At 41.4% G+C, this 19,266-nt stretch overlaps 1 protein-coding gene across 1 annotated transcript in view; it reads right to left on the bottom strand.

Annotated features, from left to right (window-relative positions):
- Positions 1–19,266, bottom strand: part of snx29 (sorting nexin 29) — a 679,392-nt gene that overhangs the window by 357,032 nt on the left and 303,094 nt on the right. Inside the window, exon 15 of the mRNA XM_033040302.1 lies at positions 12,909–13,015. Within this exon, the coding sequence (XP_032896193.1) occupies positions 12,909–13,015 (107 nt within the window). The remainder of the gene's footprint in view (positions 1–12,908; positions 13,016–19,266) is intronic.

The raw sequence follows: 19,266 nt of genomic DNA, 5'->3' as shown, positions 1-19,266 counted from the left end.
TAATTGTTTTTTGATTACCTTAATTATCTGCTAAATCCAAAACTGACTGGTTCAGTCTAGATTTAATCAATATTTCAATCTCCTATTCCTAGAATTCCAACGATATATCATTGGGCGATAAATTTATTTCTCCCTTCCCTTTGAAATGAGCATCTCTTTATTTTGAAACCATGATCTCGAGTTCTAAACTTCCCCTGAAGGAAAAATCCTCTTAACATATGTTTGAGAACGAATGCAAATTTTTGAAGACTTGTTTTAGATCCAAGCAAAATACATATTGAAGCAGTGAAATTAAATGTGGTCCTCATTAAGCCTTTTGCTTCAATTACCAATATAGAACAGCACGCACGACTCAAGGCTTAACAAAAAGAGTTGCTCAAAATCAAATAAATACTCACTTGCAACTGAACATTATTTTAGGCCCTTATCAATGCAAGCATGGGAATAAATCTGGAGCACAAACAATCTTCAGCATAACACCCTGTGTAGGAAGGAACTGCGGATGCTGGTTTAAACCATAGATTGACACAAAATGTCTGAAGAAGGGTCTCAACCTGAAACGTCATTCATTCCTTCTCTCCAGAGATCCTGCCTGTCCCGCTGAGTTACTACAGCATTTTGTGTCTATCTTCAATAAATCCCTTGCTTCAATACCTGTGGCAAATTACACACTTTTTATTACACATATGTATTCAATAACAGGCACAAATACCCATCACTCTCACCTTCCCATTTCCTCTCAACATGCTTCTTTAAGTTCATGATTTAGTTCAAATATCAAAGGCAAGGTTTTTGAGCAATACTGTAGCCTTCAAGAAAAAACAAACTAAATGTTGATATTGCAAGACAGAAAAGATGGATGCATTAAATTATGACACTGTGACATATGTGTTTTTTATGTTTTATTCCAACTTATCAAAGACAATTAATTTTTCAATTATTCAGAAAGTAATGCTGTATAATTTCAGAAAGCATTTTCAATTATTTTTGGTAAAACAATAGTTAGAGTAGAGGTTCTGTGCATTTTTCACAGATTACAATTGAGAACTAAGAGAGTTTTAACAATAAAATTGCTACCACAGGGGACCAGCAGTTAGTTACCCTGGAGACAAAACTTTAATGACTGGCACATACCAGCTATCCAATTTGGTATAGCGATGAATCAGTCAGAAAGTTCAAATGAAACAACTACATCAGGCTGTGGCAGTGAGAAAACGGATGTAAAAGTATCAAAGCATGCCAACACCCCTGATGTATTTGCAGATGCCTTTGCTGTTCCCATTTACAAGCTTAAAATTCCTGTTTTATAATACAGGCTAAATACCACCTCTTACAATCATCTCACAAACCCTGTTTACAGGTTCCCTGGACCAATGGCAATTGTACCATCCACAATGTAAAGGAACTGGCAAGTATGCATTCCTGCTCCTTCTCGACCTCAGCGCAGCGTTTGATACAGTGGACCATACCATCCTAATTGACCGTCTCCGGTACGGGGTTGGTGTTGATGGTATTGCCCTGAGCAGGTTCGTTTCCTACCTAAAAAAACTGGAGTTTCTCTACCAACATAGGCAATTGTTTCTCTTCCCCAGCTAGCCTTTTCTGCGGGGTTCCACAAGGCTCCATCCTTGGCCCCATTCTCTTCTCTCTCTACATGCTTCCCCTCGACCAAGTCATTCAAAGGCATGGCATTTCTTTCCACTGCTATGCAGATGATACTCAGCTCTATCTCCCCCTGAAATCCAACAAACGGTCTAATTTAAACAGCCTCATGCACTGCCTCGATGATTTAAAATGTTGGATGGCTCAGAACTACCCCCAACTTAACGAGAGCAAGTCTGAGGTCATCCTACTCAGCCCCTCCGACCCCATCAAAACAATAACAGGCGGCCTTGGAAACCTAACCTCCTTAGTCAAATCGCATGTCAAAAACCTTGGCGTGATATTTGACTCTGCATTAAAGTTTGATAAGAAGTCAACTCTGTGGTAAAACCTAGTTTCTTCCAGCTTCGTACAATAGCTAAAATCAAATCATTCCTCAAATTCGACGACCTTGAAAAAATCATCCACGCATTCATCTCCTCCCGCCTTGACTACTGCAACTCTCTATACACTGGCATCAGCCAATCATCCCTGTCCCGCCTGCAATTGGTCCAAAACAGTGCTGCAAGACTTCTGACGGGTACCCGTAAAAGGGACCACATCACCCCGATCCTGGCCTCTCTCCACTGGCTCCCAGTACGGTATAGAATCAACTTCAAGCTCCTCTTATTCGTTTACAAAGCCCCCGCCCCCCCTATAAAACAAAAATCTTCTAACCCACCATTCTACCTCCAGGTGCCTCAGGTCGGCCGACTTGGGGCTACTGACTATCCCGCGGTCTAGGTTTAAGCTCAGGGGTGACCGTGCTTTTGCGGTTGCAGCACCTGGACTGTGGAATAGCATCCCGTTCCTCATCAGAATTGCCCCCACCATCGACTCCTTTAAGTCACGACTCAAAACCCATTTCTACTCCCAAGCGTTTTTGAGCCCCTCTGAGGGGGCGCTGTAAACAGTTTATGTATGTATTGTTAGGTCTGTGTACCGTTGTATATATCAAATTAGTACCTAAACTGATGTGAAGCGCTTTGGTCAACATGAGTTGTTTTTAAACGTGCTATACAAATAAATGTATTATTATTATTATAAACACAAGTAATACTGAAGGAAGTACTGTTTATGGCGCATGTAGTGGCCTGCCACAACCAAGTCTTTATTGACTCTGTTATTATTCCTTCATTAGTTATAATATCATGCCAACAATCAATTCAGAGGGCAATGGCCGATTCGGAACTCCAAGCCGCTGAGAATGTTCTTCCGTTCCGATGTCGGAGTTTGGATCATCCCGGCGAGAGGGCTTGAAGATCGGGCCGCCGTAACGGCGAGGGCGGTGGGCTCGAGGCCCCAACCACGGGTGAACAAAGAGGAAGGAAGAACTGATTTATTGCCTTCCCTCACAGTGGGAAACGCTGATTCCGTTGTGTGGGGATGTTCATGTTAAATTCTATCATGTGTTGTATTCTTTTTATTCGTATGGCTGTATGGTAACTCAAATTTCACTGTACCAATTGGTGCACGTGACAATAAATGTAACTTGAAACTTGAACTGGTGAATGTATGAAAATAACATGTATGGAGGCGAAATGACTTAGAAATATGGTGGAGGGTTGAGGGACTGAGAAACTGGCCTAAAATGTGACCATTTTAGACAGCTTAACTTGATGAAAGAATGACCTAATTCAAACTTTGTGTTCCATCTATAATATAATACACAAGCTTGACATAAAATAAGAATTCTCTCCCACATCTGCATGTGCTGCATGGCACTCATTAAGGTTAATCATATTAAATCATAAGTTAGTGTTAGCAAATGATATGAAAATTTTACAAAGAGCTAAAGTGCAAGATGATTATTCAAGCTACCCATGATAAGTAAGCAAATCAGACTTGGAAATTAAATCCAAAAAGATAGCCTTCACTTACTCTTAATACAATAAGTATTTCTAATCAGGGTAATATTATATGTTTAAAATTAAATGACAATTTCTGCTATAATAAGGAAAAGAAATGGTGCAAGTTATCTTTTTCCATGTTCTTGTATAGTAAGACCAAAAAGAGTATGCTAGGCTGCAGCTTCCATATTCTCAGATGTCATTGATTACAATTTGCAAGACTCATTTGGTGAAGACAACCAATGTTGCTGGAAATTATGTGAAAAATATTATTTCAATGCATTCAATGAATACATGAGTAGGTTAGTCAAGGGACTGGGGAGCTAGTCATCTTAGGCTGAGATTTGTGAAATTAGTTATTTAATAGCTGTGTAATAATCGAAACTTAATAACACTTAATTTTGAGTTTGTGCCATTTCATTAGTCATAGATTCACAGTTATAGTCACAGAATGATACAACGCGGAAACAGGTCTTTCAGCCCAACGCCAGTAAACACGTCCAAATCACACTTGTCCCACCTGCCTACTTTTGGCCATATCCCTCCAAAACTGTCCGATCCATGAACTTTGATGTTCCTTACACCCATTAGACTTTGCTAAGATTGAAAAGTTTAATTAACAAAGTGTAGACAGTTATGAACAAGGCAGTTCCTCACATTAAAAAAATAATTAAAGATATGCTTCACAAACCATAATCAGTATATTTTTAGATAAAAGGTCAATATTGGAGAGTGTTTAATCAAACGTAGCATATTCCTTTACAGATAATGTCTTGATTTTTTTTAAACTTCGAGTACCATAATGCTACACCATGCAAAGAAAAACAATAATTTCACTCACATCAGCAGCCCAACATAGTCACAACTTTAATTTCCCATATTTTGTCCAGAAGTAATATTGGTGTTTGAAATTACTTAGAAACATGGATCGATTCATCATCACCAGAACTACTTCACATTAAATGCCTGTCGATAAATGGTATAATGCAATGAAAGACCAAAATTATATCTACAAAAAGCAGAACGCTCATTGTCTTTGTGATGAGCAAGCTCCAAGCACATTTCAGTCATCTGAGGGATTAACCAGCAGATTATTTTTGTTTTACTTTTCAACTGTAAATTAGGTTTATATTAATTGGTAAAAGGATTCGAAGAGAGTTGAAGAAAATGTATTTCTCCAGAAGAGCGGTGGAGGTATGGGATTCAATGCCTGAACGACTGAAGGCAGAAACATTAACACCAATTTTAAATATAGCTAGACAAACACCTAAAGAGCCTTCAACTGTTTAGCTATATATTGACATCTGGGAAGTGTGATTGACCTTGAAGATTGATCTTCAGAACATAATTCACAATTACTTGTTAGAGGCAATGCATTTATCCTACTTCCAATCCATGATATAGGTAAAAGCAAAATAGATGCACGGCACTACAGAAATAAGAACTCCTAGGAACATTTCAGTTTTAAAATCACATTGATTAAAAAATGACTTTATTTGGCCTATGTTATTGACGCTGCACAGAATCACTTGATTTTGGATGCAGTCTCTTGACATTTTCAATCTACTTTAAATCCACCACAACTGCCAATAGAACAAGAAAGCCTCTTATCATAGTTTAACTAAGTTTAACTGCACAGTTTTTTTGTTTGAGAAAAAATAAAAATCTCAAAAAGAATATCTTCCCTGGAGCACGTGTCTGAGTTGTTTGAAGGCTGCCAATTGTTCAGGTCATTAAATAAGCAATCTTACGGGCTCTCCACTCTGCACTGGACAATGTGGACAATGAAAACACACATGACCGGCTGTTGTTCATAGTTCAACACTGTTATCCTCTCCAAGCTGGCTATCAGCCCCACAGAACTGGGTGTCTGCGCATCCCTCCACACTGGATCCTCGACTGCCTCATCATCAGACCACATTCTGTACAATTTGGCAGCAACACTTCCTCCTCAATAACATCAGCACGGGAGCACCTCAAGGCTGGGTGCTCAACACCTCCCCCCCCCCCCCCCCCCCCCCCCCGCTCTACTCACGTTATACTCAAGATTGTTTAGCTGTGCACAGTTCGAAATCCATCTTCATGTTTGCCGACGTCACCAGCGTTGTTGGATGAATTATGCCCCTGTCCCACTTAGGAAACCTGAACGGACACTTCTGGAAACTTCGCGCCCCACCCAAGGTTTCCGTGCGGTTCCCGGAGGTTGCAGGTAGTGGAAGCAGGTAGGAAGACTGACAAAAACCTCCGGAAACCGCACGGAAACCTTGGGTGGGGCGCAAAGTCTCCAGAGGTTTCCGTTCAGGTTTCCTAAGTGGGACAGGGGCATTACAGATGATGCTGATGACAAGTCAGTGTATAGGAGGGAGATCGATCGACTGACCAAATGGTGCCAGAACGACAACTTTGCTCTCAACGTCAGTAAGACCAGGAACTGATTGTGAACTTTGGAAAAGGAAGGACATGGATCCACAAACATCGATGGGCCGGTGGTGGAGAGAATCAAAAGCTTCAAATTCCTGGGTGTGCATATCTCTGAAGATCTGTCCTGGACCCAGCACATTGATGCATTCATAAAGAAAGCCCATCAACATCTCTACTTCCTTAGAAGATTGTAGAGATTCGGTTTGTTAACGAATACTCTTGAAATTCTACAGGTGTACAGTGGAGAGCATTGTGACTGGTTGCATCACGGCCTGGTTTGGCAACTCGAATGCCTCGGAACTAAAAGGATTACAAAAAGTGATGAACACTGCCCAGTCCAGCACGGGTACTGACCTCCCCACCATCAAAGGCATCTACAAGAGTTGCTGCCTCATAAAGGCAGCCAGCATCATCAGAGACCCATACAACCCTGGTCACGTTCTCATTTCACTCCTGTCTTCAGGAAGAAGGTATAGGAGCCTGAAAACTGTAACGTCCAGGTTCTGGAGCAGCTTCTTCCCTACAACCATCAGGCTTATGATTTGCATTATTATTGAACTGAAGTTTTTTTGTTGTTTAGTGTGAGTTTTACAGAATATAATGTTTACACATCTGTTGTGGCTTGTGCAAGTAAGAATTTCATTGTTCCGTTTCGGGACATATGACAATAATACACTATTGACACTGTATCTCACTTAGTGCTCGGGATGTGATCCCAGGAATGAGAGTACTCATGGGATTACTACAATAGCCTTTAATTTACAGAGGCATTAGTAATAGTACTGTGGTGCCAAGAATCCAAAACAAACCCACGGCCTTGCTGCTCATTAGGTACTCGGTGTAAATCCAGCAATAAATGGCCCCAGTGCCCAGCGTGGAAGAGACTGCCTGTGAAGCTGTTATTGGACACACCATCTGCAAATCTCAAGATTCAAGAGAGTTTATTGTCAAATCTAGGAGCTGCAGAGAGCTCTGGAGCCAAACAAAAAGGAGTGAAAACAAAATCTCCCAGGACATACGACAGAAGATGATGAGAGACCTCTACAACCTGTCAACACTAGCTAGCTGCTGCCAATCCCCTACAACAGCCCAGAATCATGTGATAAGGTGCGATCACACCTCTTGATCTGGTCCACCCAGCACCAACCCTCACAAAACTGTGCAATGACTTTTTGTTGAGGAAGAACCAGCGAAGAGCAGAGATTCATGCCAGGGTCCTGACACAGCAGCAAGCAGCAGCAGGAAGGAATGGGCTTCACTTTAGGTTCTTGAAACAACAGCACACAGTCTAAGCAGATGTATTTCTTGAAACAAAGTCGGGTACATGGTCCTGAGTGTTTGGATTTTAGGATCAAGAGCATTGTACCAAATCTGCAGTCTGTGGACTGGTGGTCACTGGAGTACCAGTGTATATTTTGGAGTAGATAGACACAAAAAGCTGGAGTAACTCAAGTAACTCAAGTTACACCAGCTTTATGTGTTTATCTTCGGTTTAAACCTGCAGCTGCAGTTCCTTCCTAGATATTTTGGAGAACGTGGGAATTATTAATTTGTATATATCCACTAATGTTGATTTTATTCCTGGAATCCATTCTAGAGTCAAAATAACAACTAAGTAAATTAACTTCCAAGAAATAGTATTCTTTCCAACATATTCATGCAATGCAAGTTTGTTCAACTTCGCCTTATAGCTGATGCCCTCTAATCCAGGCAGCATTCTGCTTAACATCTTCTGCACTCTCTCAAATGCCTCCACATTCTTCCTGTAATGGGGCGCCTAACCAAAGTCATATCAGGCCGCATCACTGCCCAATACATACTCAATGCCCCGAGCAATTAAGGCATGCACACCAAACTAAATTATTCATGTTTTTATATCCTATAAATCATTAACATTTTAGTAATTTAATGATTATGATTTTGTTGTAACTATAAAAAATAAGTAGCTGAAGATTTGTTAGTCTATTCAATTTCCAATTATTTCATTGAGGTGGACAATGGCTCAATTCGTGCTTGCATTTATTTGAATGGAACAGCAATAACCAAATAGCTGTGCTCTCTGTCTAAATATTCAAGTCATCTCTTTGCAAATGATATCTTTGCAAATGTCTACATTGCACTGAACATTTTCAGTCCTGTTTTCCTTGGATTAGTGTCTAGCTGCAGCATTTTTTGTTTGATTACAAGTCTTTTGGTGGTAAAAGTGCAATGCATCCTAAATATTTATGAACTCCCATTATGAGACTGGTGGCATTATTACAAAGATTAATAATATTGTAGCAGATTATAAACAGGTTATAAAAGATTATTATGACAGTTAATTACCACACTTCTTGGAGATATAATTGATGGAATATCTATAAACTCTCATCTTGTTTGTACCTATATATATTTGTGCCTATATATGCGCAAAAACGGTACACGATAGTGCAACAATTTTAGGCCCACCTTGCTCACCAATGTCCTGGTATGTGCAGTATAGATTGATGTTATATTTTACAAGTTATTGAAATAAAATAAATAAAAAAACAGCACACTTGCTATCTTTACTTGACTTGGCAGCGCACTGGGCATCCAATGGGTCCTCAGCCATCCTCAGTGGGGGAAAGGAAGAGGAGAAGGTGAGAATTGTTGTTTAATGTTATTTAAACATTGTGTTTAGTGGGGGAGTGGGATAGGGGGGTGGTGAGGTGGGGGAGAGATAGAGGAGGGGCTAGGGAGGGGAGAGGGGTTATGGAGGGAGGGAGGGAGGGAGGGAGGGAGGGAGGTGAGGGAGGGAGGGAGGGAGGGAGGGAGGGAGGGTAGGGAAGGTGAGGAGGAGAAGTGATGGAAGGAGTGGGGAAGGGGAGGAGGAATGGGAAAAGAAGAGGGAGAGTGAAGAGGGGGGGGTGCTGGGGATGAGGGGAAATGCGACGTGCCTGCGCAGTTTGGGTGCTAAGGTTGAGTGGTAGAATATTGCGTTGGAGGAACGGGACACAACGGGTCCCAGTTGGTCTAAAACTCATCTATCTGTCTATATTATTAACACTCCCATCGTTTCTATATTTCAATATTTCTATATTTGTACATACATACATCCGCGCAAAAACTGTACATAATAATGCTACAATTTTTGTACCTTATTCACCATTGTCCTGTGATGTCAAGTCAACAAGTTTCGTTCAGATTGATGGCACATTATATGTTATTGACATTTTAAACTTTTACAAAAACTATTATTTTCCACCAGCAGATTTCGACCCCACAATGACATCACAATGGCATTTCATCTCAGGGGATATGGGGAGAAGGCAGGAACGGGGCACTGATTGGGGATGATCAGCCATGATCACATCGAATGGCCTACTCCTGCACCTATTGTCTATTGTCATTTACATAAACTGCCCGTCAACAGTGTTCCACCCCACAATGACATCACAATGGGATCTCATTTACAGCAGCTTCCACCTCACAATTACGTCAAGGGGGGTAGGGAGGGGAGAGGGGTTATGGAGGGAGTGACTGAGGGTAGGGGAAAGGAGAGGGAGGGAGAGGTGAGGGAGGGAGTGGGGGAGGGGAGAAGGAGAGGGGAAAGAACAGGGAGGGTGAAGAGGAGGGGGAGGGAATGCTGGGGATGAGGGGGAATGGAGGAGGATAGTAGTGGGAAGAGGGATGATGAGACGCACTTGGGGAGGGTTGCTGTAACAACGGGGATCTCTGGCGGGAACCCATCAGCTATGCCTGTGCAGTTGGGGGCTAGGGGTGAGTGGTGGAATATTGCGTTCAGGGACCAGCCCTCCCATGTGACAGGGACCCCACGGGCTCCAATTGGTCTAGTCTAAAACTAAAACTCTCATCTTGTATGTATATACGTGTGTATATATGTGCCCGAAATACAGACAAAACGGTACACGATAGCGCCACAATTTTAGGCCCACCTTACTCACGTTTAGTCTGCGGTGTGCAGTAGCGCATTTTGTTCGATTTGACAAAGTATTTCCTTTATAAACTTTAAAAATATAGCCAAAAGTGTGATTTGTTCTGCATGCCTGTATAGGCTCAAAATACAGCCAAAACGGTACTCGATAGCGCTACAATTTTAGGGGTGCCTGACTCAACATTCTGGGGTGTATAGTAGTAAGTTTCCTTCCATTTCACAAAGTCATTCCCTGCGCAGTTGGGGGAGGGTTGCCAGGGCCGCTATCCACGCGTGCGCAGTGGGCCCGCTATCCGCACGTGCGCAGTGGGCCCGGTATACGCGCCTGCGCTGTTGGGGGAGGGTTACCGGGCCGGGATCGCCATTTTGACTGAACATCGCCTCATGTATGGGTGAGAGGTGGAATATTGCGTTGGGGAGGGGGACCCAACGGGTCCGCGCCTCGTCTAGTCTATATTACTAAATCTCTGATCTTGACCGCTTTTGGCCGACTGTGCTGCGTTTTCCGAGAGAACACTGCCACCTACGACCGTCATTTTTGGCCACCTCGCTCAGATTTTTTCCGTTGATGAAAAATGAGAGAGATATTAATGTTTTTACAAAATTCCCCATTCTCTCTGGCGGCAGGGGGAGGGACTATAAAACCAGGAAGTGTCGTGCCTCACTCAGTCTCTGCCAGACCCAGGAAGCGAGAGGATCACGGCTCTCTGAGCTGCGAATCACACTGAATGCACGTCTACTCCACGGTGAGTCCCCTCGATGCGGCTGTAAAGTGGCTGCAGCCCTTTTTAACAAGTTTGTGTTCACAAAATGAATTTTGGTTGTCGGGTGTCTGCAGCCCAAATGTTTGCCTCGCCTTTTTAACAAGTTTGTGTTCACAAAATGAATTTTGGTTGTCGGGTGTCTGCAGCCCAACTGTTTGCCTCGCCTTTTTTAACAAATTTCTGTTCACAAAATGAATTTTGGTTGTCGGGTGTCTGCAGCCCAATTGTTTGCCTCGCTTTTTTAACAAGTTTGTGTTCACAAAATGAATTTTGGTTGTCGGGTGTCTGCAGCCCAAGTGGTTGCCTCGCCTTTTTTAACGTTTGTGTTCACAAAATGAATTTTGGTTGTCTGGTGTCTGCAGCCCAATTGTTTGCCTCACTTTTTTAACAAGTTTGTGTTCACAAAATGAATTTTGGTTGTCGGGTGTCTGCAGCCCAATTGTTTGCCTTGGCTTGGCTTTTAAAATCGTAGCAACAGTTGGATACCTGCCCAAGCATCCATACGGCCCACAATGTCTATACTAGCCCTCTGGAAACCAGTACCTTCGGCCCGCAACACCCATACTAGCGCAACAGACAGCCCCCCTCCCCCCACTGGCGAGCAGTCTTGGAATTGGTGGAGTGGTGGAATATTGCATTGGTGACCAGCCCTCCCGTGTGATGCTGGGACCCAACGGGTCCCGCTTAGTCTTATAGTATTATATATAACTGATTAAATAAGCAAACAAATCAACAAATATAACATTTGTATCACTCCTACCACATTAAACACTTACCTGCACAAATATTATTGAATAGTATGAAAAAGATCAATTGATCTACTTCTGAGAAAAACTAATTTGGGCCAGAATGAGATAACATGATTCAAGTGTTTTGTTTAAGGTGGAGAAAGCACTTGCTTAGCGTCTCATTTCAAAGATTACACCGCAAAGAAAATTGACAGTAAAATAATCAAAGAACAATCTTTCAAATAAATCAAATTTCAGAACGTTCACTTCACGATATATTTACCATATAGCCATGGTTTAATCTTCTCCATTATCAAGTATTGAATGGCACATACAGCAATTAGTAACATTTCTCTCATGCTCAAATGTCAAACACTCAGTGTCTATCAAACTTGCACCTTGTGACTTAATTAACAATTTACATAAAAAGTAATTGAAAATTATTAACTGAAATATGTCAAGTGCCACACTTGTACATGGATCGGAAAGGTAGACACATACAAATATGCAAAAGGCAAACAGGAAACTTATCAAACAAAATGCAAAAAGCAACTGGGAAAAGTCTAAAAACCTACCATATAGTAAAATCAAATTTCAAAGCATACTCCAGAAATATTTCCAGCCATCATCTGGGATACTTGGTGTTGCAATGTTACAGTACAGAAGCGATTGTTTCAACACAGAAAAAAGAAACCAAAGTTCAGGTGGAAATCTTAAAAGTGAACCCGTTAAGTAAGATGCTTCTGGGTGGAGTTACATTTGCTTTCTGCTGCCTCCTGCTCACCTTTATCGCCCTTACCTTAACGTTAGGGTTGTGTGTTTCATCACAGACCAACATCTGCAAACCTTGAGCTCACTTGTGAAGATACAGATTCTGTTTTTACTTGGCAGCCTTTTCTGGAATATTTCATGCCTCAACATTTGTCATAGTTATTGATTTTTCATCCTTTATATTCATTATTTCTGACCAACTAATTGACTTGCTGAACGGCCAAGCCAAAGTCCTTACTATCCACAGAGACTTCTTACAGTGATTCAACAGTGGGTCAAACCATAGAGCTCTCCCTATGAAACAGGAAGCCATCAGGGGACCCCGAAAACTAATTTAATTTCAATTTGATTACATTTATCCATTGAGTGTGCTAAATGAACTGAGTTGTGAAATTAGCCATATGAAACTTCTGGTCCCCGATGCCCAAGTACACCTGCCCCTTCATCATCTTCTACACATTCTTGCTTCATGCTATACACTGGCACTGTTGTTTTAATTGATTCATGAGTATCAATGCAGAAGATCAAAAATATAGGTGCTTTACCACTGTTTATGGTGGGAGAGTAAGAAATATCCTTTCCCCTAGAAGGAAGAAATTAGTGCACTGGTATAAAGTTGATGATGCATTTCTGCAATCTAAAGGTCACCTACATTGTAAACTCTCAACGACTTTCAGTCAACATATCACCTTTCCACTCTTGCAAAGTGCAGGTCCAATGTTGAATAGTTCGCAGCAAGACGATTACATTCATCAAGAGAAGCTTACCCAAAAAGATAAATACCTAAATAAACCAAGAAAGCCCGAGACTGTGTTACCTCAATCAGCTTCCGCTCATAGGTGCTTGCCAGTTCATCATTATCCACCACAGGTTTAGGTTCTGGGATCACAAGATCTGTATCACCACTCCTCAAGTTTGGAAAAACTAAATGAGATGAGATGAAAGATAAACTTAAAGTTACACAGCTTAATGTTTTATTGTGTGAAAAAGCAATGTATAGCTTTTAGTGACAAATTATTATACATTCAAGCATCATCTAAGGAGATTATTACACCTTTAACTATTATCTGAAGAAGGGTCTCGACCCAAAACGTCACCCACTCCTTCTCTCCAGAGATGTTGCCTGTCCCGCTGAGTTACTCCAGCATTTTGCGTCCATCTTCGGTTTAAACCGGCATCTGCAGTTCCTTCCTATACATCCTTTATGATAGCTACTTTTTTTTTTAAACCTTCTGCTCAGCTTCTTTCCTGTAATATGATAGTTAATGTGATAATTAAAAGTGTAGGTGGGGCCTAAGCCTTTTGAAAATAAGTCTGCTTCAGACACAATGATGATTCTTTGGTGCTTCGGCAAAAATTACAGACCAACTTTTTAAACCACATGTTAGTTGATAATCTCTGCTCTGCACCTCTCCACTAAATGTGTAATCTGGTCACCTGCTCAACTGAGCATTTCAAAGTGCTCAATCTGCTCCAGATTCCCTATTTAACCAGCAATTGCTTGCACATCAATGGCTAGTTCTGCAATGAGCATTCCTTTCCATTTGCCCAGAAAGACTACTGATGTATGCACAGGTTTGTGCAGACTAAGTATTATTACATACAACGGTTGAGGCCAGCTCTACAGTTAATTATTCCATTGTGGCCCTGACTGGTCAAACCCACTGCTGACCTGCCACCTTCACTTTCTCCGTCAGCAACTAGCAGATAGGTTTACTTTCATTCCCAAATCGCGGGGGATGTTACAAGTGCAGGTCAGGCTTGGTGTGTCACAGCCCTTAATGACCAACCACCAATGAATTGGTCGTCTTAAAGTAAACTAGGTTACACTTCAAAGATGGAAATATCAAAGTATTTGCAAAATAAATAGGATGAATTAATTTTGATGGTCAATAACAGAACCCTATGGAACCATTTGAAGTAAAAATATGAAGAAATGTACAAACATCAATGTTGATTTACACCATTTACATCCGGGTTAACAGGTGCTTCCACTTTACTAACATTTCAATTCCAACCACTTTTTATATCAACTACTTTTTGAGGTAATTATTCCTATCAAGTGTTTTGCTTTCAAGGTCACTTGCTGGCAGGTTTTTGCCACAATGGTCATGTTTCTCCATCAGTGTAATGTAAGGGTTAAACAGACTGTGAACTAAAATGGAGTTGTCAACTAAATGAGCACCACCACATTTCCAACCATGCTTAGAAAAACAAGTAGATACTTTCGATGAATGCTTGGGCTAATTGAAAGGGACCAGGAGATCATGAGGAACTCTGCGAGGTCACTGCTTTCCCAGAGACATCTGCGACTATCTCGATGTCTGATAGGACACATAACTCACACCATTGTAGTACCAAGGAGGATAGCTAGCTTGACACATAATTACCTGTTGTTCAGCGAGAGAGAAAGAAAGAGAGAGAGAGAGAGAGAGATAGAGAGAGAGAGAAAGCGAGTGAGAGAAAGAGAGAAAGAAAAAGAGAGAAAGAAAAAGAGAAAGTGAGAAAGAGAAAGTGAGAGAGAGAAAGAGAGAGAGAGAGAGAAAGAAAGAGAGAGAGCAAGAGAGAGAGAGAGGGAGAGAGTGCAGACAGGATACTAGAATACGCAGGGAGTGTAAGTTATTTGGTATTGTTTCTTTATTGATAGTTGATCTTTGTTTTGTGTTTTTGTCATGTGTTTGCTTGAATAAATAATTGTTTGTGCTCTTCACCTTGTGCATCCGCCATTCATTGATCCGAATCCTTGAGTCCTGCATTACATTGGTAATTACAATCGGTCAGTTTTGCTGCTATGTTTAAATACGGGGGCAAACCTACAAGCCCATCCTAGTATAACTGCACCATACAAAGATATTTAGAACTTCAAGGAGCACCAAATAGCTAATAGATCCTGATTGAAATTAACAATTGGGCATGATGAATTAAAGTAATATTTCACATTTTGCCTCATTCAAATGATGTGTAAGTAATAATAAAGATTTAATAACATAAAGATTTAAACTCTCAAGTTTGGCACTCCTAATTAATAAACAATTCAAATTTAAATTAATTGTTTATGTATTCAAGTGAAGGATGCAATTTTTTCTCAAAATATCACTGAACATTAAATAAGTGCCACAATGACTTCAGCTGTTAATCAGATGAGAAAACTTTGATAAAAATAACATTTAATGTAGTCTCAGAGGATCACCTGAAGAACTGCTCGAACACTACTTGTGTAAATCAGCAGCTGTAATTACACTATAAACAATTTTATGTAGGAATTCAATCCAGTGTAGAATGGACCCAATTTTACAGTAAACCTTCATTATAACATACCATATGGGGAGGGGTGGGGGAGTTCGTTATTACCCACTGTGACCTATAATGTACGGTATTATTATTGTATAAGCAGTAGGAACAAGCAACTGCAGTTGCTGGTTATTACACAAAGTGCTGGATTAATGGCCTCAGTCGGGGCAGATGCAAGGATCGGCAGTTATTGGTCGCGGCCCGCGGGTGGCCGGAGCGCACGTAAGGGTCGGCGGTGGCGGTGCAGACACAGCCTGGAAATGGCCAAGGAAGCTGTGTGGGATGTCATCAGAGGTCTGCATATCTCTGAAGATATTATCAAATTTGCTCATCAACATATTCACCAGCTACATTTGACTTCCTCCTTAGGTCAGAGCTCCAATAATCGACCACCCATCAGAATTTGTTTCTCACATCAGTGACAAATAGTTGACACTTATTTTAAGATCTGAAACCTTACTCTGGACACCATCCAGAGAAAATATCATTCCTACATTTACCACCTAGTAAGCCCTCCAAGAATTATGTGCATTTCAATATCGTCTGTTTTAAATTCTAGAGAACAAAATACAAGTTTGCCTCATCTCTCCTCATCCCAGTAAACATCAGCATCGCAGTAATCTTGGTGGAAATGTAGAAATGGGGAACTGAAGAAGCTTATTTACAAAAAATGGTCACAAAGTGCTGGTAAAGGGGCTGTCCCATTGCGGCGACCTAATCCGCGAGTTCTGGCGAGTTTGCCCTTGACTCATACTCGCAGCATGGTCGACACGAGGTCCTAGGAAGTCTTTCTAACTCTCCTTCATGCTCGAGAGTAGTCCCCGCATACTCGTGGCCTCAGCTCGGTCGTTGAAAATGCCCGTTTGTAAAAAAAGTTCGCCATGGAAAAAATCGATACTTGGTTTACTCGTAGGTTTAGTCGCGGTAGGTCTGCATGTTAGTCGTAGGTTATCGAGGGTAGTCGAAGGTAGTCGTAGATAGTCTTCATCATAGTCGAAGGGAGGTCGAAGGAGGTCGTCTTCACTCTCCACTATTCGGTGTCCAATTTTCCCGAAGCTAGACAAAGCTAGTCTTCTACACTGTCGAAGGAGGTCTTCAACATGGCATTTTTTCAAACTCCCCTAAACTCTTCTAAACTCGTCAATTACGTTCACCACAGTGGGGCAGCCCCTTAAGGCTGCATCTCTGGAGAACATGGAATGGTGATGTCTCGGGTCGGAACCCTTCTTCAGATTGATTGTAGGTGAAAGCTGGGAGAGAGAAGTGGCAGGAAATAGTAAACACAGGTGAGGGGGGGGGGGGGGCGGGGGGGTTAAGGTAGATGGTTGGAACAAAGGCCAGAGATTAAAAGAGAGATGGTGTGAGACAAAAGGAATAGAGTTACAAATGTGTGAAGCCAGAGGAAGGAATATGAGTGGAGAGGGAGGGGGGAAAAAGGTGCAAGTCCAAGTGGGACATGGAGTGGGGATGAATGGAAGAAAAGAAGGGGGGGGGGGGCGTGCGAAGCAGCAAAGGGAGGGGTTTGTTCCAACCAGCTGCCTATCAAAAAACACCTTCGCCCTTATTCACCTATTACTTGCCTTGCTTTGCCCTGCCTCTCCTCCCTACCAGCCTGCTCCCCCCCCCCCCCCACAATCCTCCCACCCCCCTTACAATCAGTCTAAAGAAGGGTCCCAACCCAAAATCACCTCTCCATTTCCTCCAGAGATGCTACCTGCCCCACCGAGTACTCCAGCATTCTATGTCATGTTTATTTTTATTGCATTCCCTCTCTCACATATCCCACCTGGTCAGCAACAATATTACAGATGTGGTGTGAGGAGGGCCATAATGACATCTTTACTTTTGTGCTTAAATTATCTTGCAATAAAAGCCAACATTGCTAACACTATGATTGCTCGCTGTGTGTTAACGTGCAGAGATATATGTACAAGCTCACTCAAGTCTTTTGAAACAGCAGCATTTTTTAATCCCTCACCATTCAAAAATTACCATGCTTTTCCACTTTTTCTACCTAGGTGGATGGCTTCATATTTGTTCAAATTACATTTCATCTGCCACATCGTCGAAACCCAATCTTGACTGATGTTTCTCAGCAACATTCTCACTACCCACGCCCTTACCTAGCTTTGTATAATTAGCAAATTGGTTCTGATGCACATTATCCTCTCATTCAAATCAATGAATTGAATCAGAGATTATGAATAGCAGGGGCCTTGTAAATCCTTATGACAGCCCATGACTCACTGCCCTCTAACCACAAAAAGCCACATTCACTCCTACTCTCAGTTTTCTATCTGTGACACAATCTTCAATCCTTTTATGTTGCATCTTATCAAAGGTTCCATAAAAGTACAAATACACCAGTTTAACTATTTCACCTTTATCTATTTTTATGGTAAAATTCTTTTAAAAATTCTGACATACCTGTTAAACATAATTTCACATTCATTCATGTTAACTTTTATTATGATTATTATCAAGGTGCCCACTTAACACTCCCTTAACAATAAATTCTAACATTTTCCAATAACTGCTGCCAAGGTAACTCATTACTTGTTCCCCATTTCTCTCTACCTCCTTTCCTAGATTTGGGTAACATTTACCACCTTCTGTAACTATGGAACTTCGGAAGATTATAAACGTTCTCCACAAATTAAACTTTGGGGGATTGGTGTGGTGAGGATGTTTCCACTGGTGGGAGAGTCTAGGAATAGTGGTCATAGCCTCAGAATTAAATGATGTTCTTTTTGGAAGGAGATGAGGAGAAACGTATTTGGTCAGAGGGTGGTGAATCTGTGGAATTCGTTGCCACAGAAGGTTGTGGAGGCCAAGTCAGTGGATATTTTTAAGGCAGAGATAGATAGATCCTTGATTAGTACAGGTGTCAGAGGTAATGGGGAGAAACGTAGAAAATAGGTGCAGGAGGAGGCCATTCGACCCTTCAAGCCAGCACCGCCATTCATTGTGATCATGGCTGATCGCCCCAAGGCAGAGGAATGAGGTTAGGAGGGAGAGATAGATCAGCCATGATTGAATGGCGGAATAGACAGGATTGGCCGAATGGCCTAATTCTACTACTATCCCTTATGACCTTAAGAGATGAAAGCTATATCCATCACCATAGTGTCCATGGAATGCAGGTCACCTGACCCAAAGGATTTATCAGCTTTCAATGAGTTCCCCAATCACTCCAGTTTTTTGATCTTTACTATTTCCTTAGGTTCCCTGTAATATCTTCTGCAAAGACAAATGTAAAAGATTGAGCTCATTTACTTCCTTCTTCCAAATATAGTTACAGCAGCCTCAATCTGTTAGGCATGAACATTACCTTATGCTAACCTTATTCTTTTTACATATCAACAGACGTTCTTGGTATTTGCTTATTGTTTGTTTTAAACTTTTATTCTACATTCCCTCTCATCAATTTCTTGCTGAAATCTGAGATTTTCAAATAATTCTCATTGTTCTTTTTGGCAGTATTATAAACTCTTCCCTTTCAGACAAAATAATTTCCCAAATTTTCCACTCATTTCCTGAACCATACGCTCCTCTACATAACCGGAGATGGACACAAAAAGCTGGAATAACTCAAAGGGTCATCTCTGACAGCATCTCTGGAGAAAAAAAACAGGTAACATTTTGGGTTGAGACCCTTCTTCAAATTTTATTGGCTGAGGGCAAACCTCTCAAAGTGTTGCCTCCATTTTGGTGTTTTGCAGTCCCATCTAAAGTGATTCTTCATCTTGATTTTCGGAACCAAGATCCTTTTGTTCTCCTGCTTCGATTCATCCTTTATTATTGGGGCTATTACCAGAAACATAATCCTCCCTCTGACCAATCTTATAGAATACAGAATGCAGCACAGGAACAGACCCTTAGGC

The sequence above is a fragment of the Amblyraja radiata genome, chromosome 22 (genome assembly GCF_010909765.2).
Source record: "Amblyraja radiata isolate CabotCenter1 chromosome 22, sAmbRad1.1.pri, whole genome shotgun sequence".
In the NCBI taxonomy this organism is placed as follows: domain Eukaryota; kingdom Metazoa; phylum Chordata; class Chondrichthyes; order Rajiformes; family Rajidae; genus Amblyraja; species Amblyraja radiata.
Note: the sequence above shows the minus strand (reverse complement) of the source record. Positions and strands in the feature narration are given on the sequence as shown.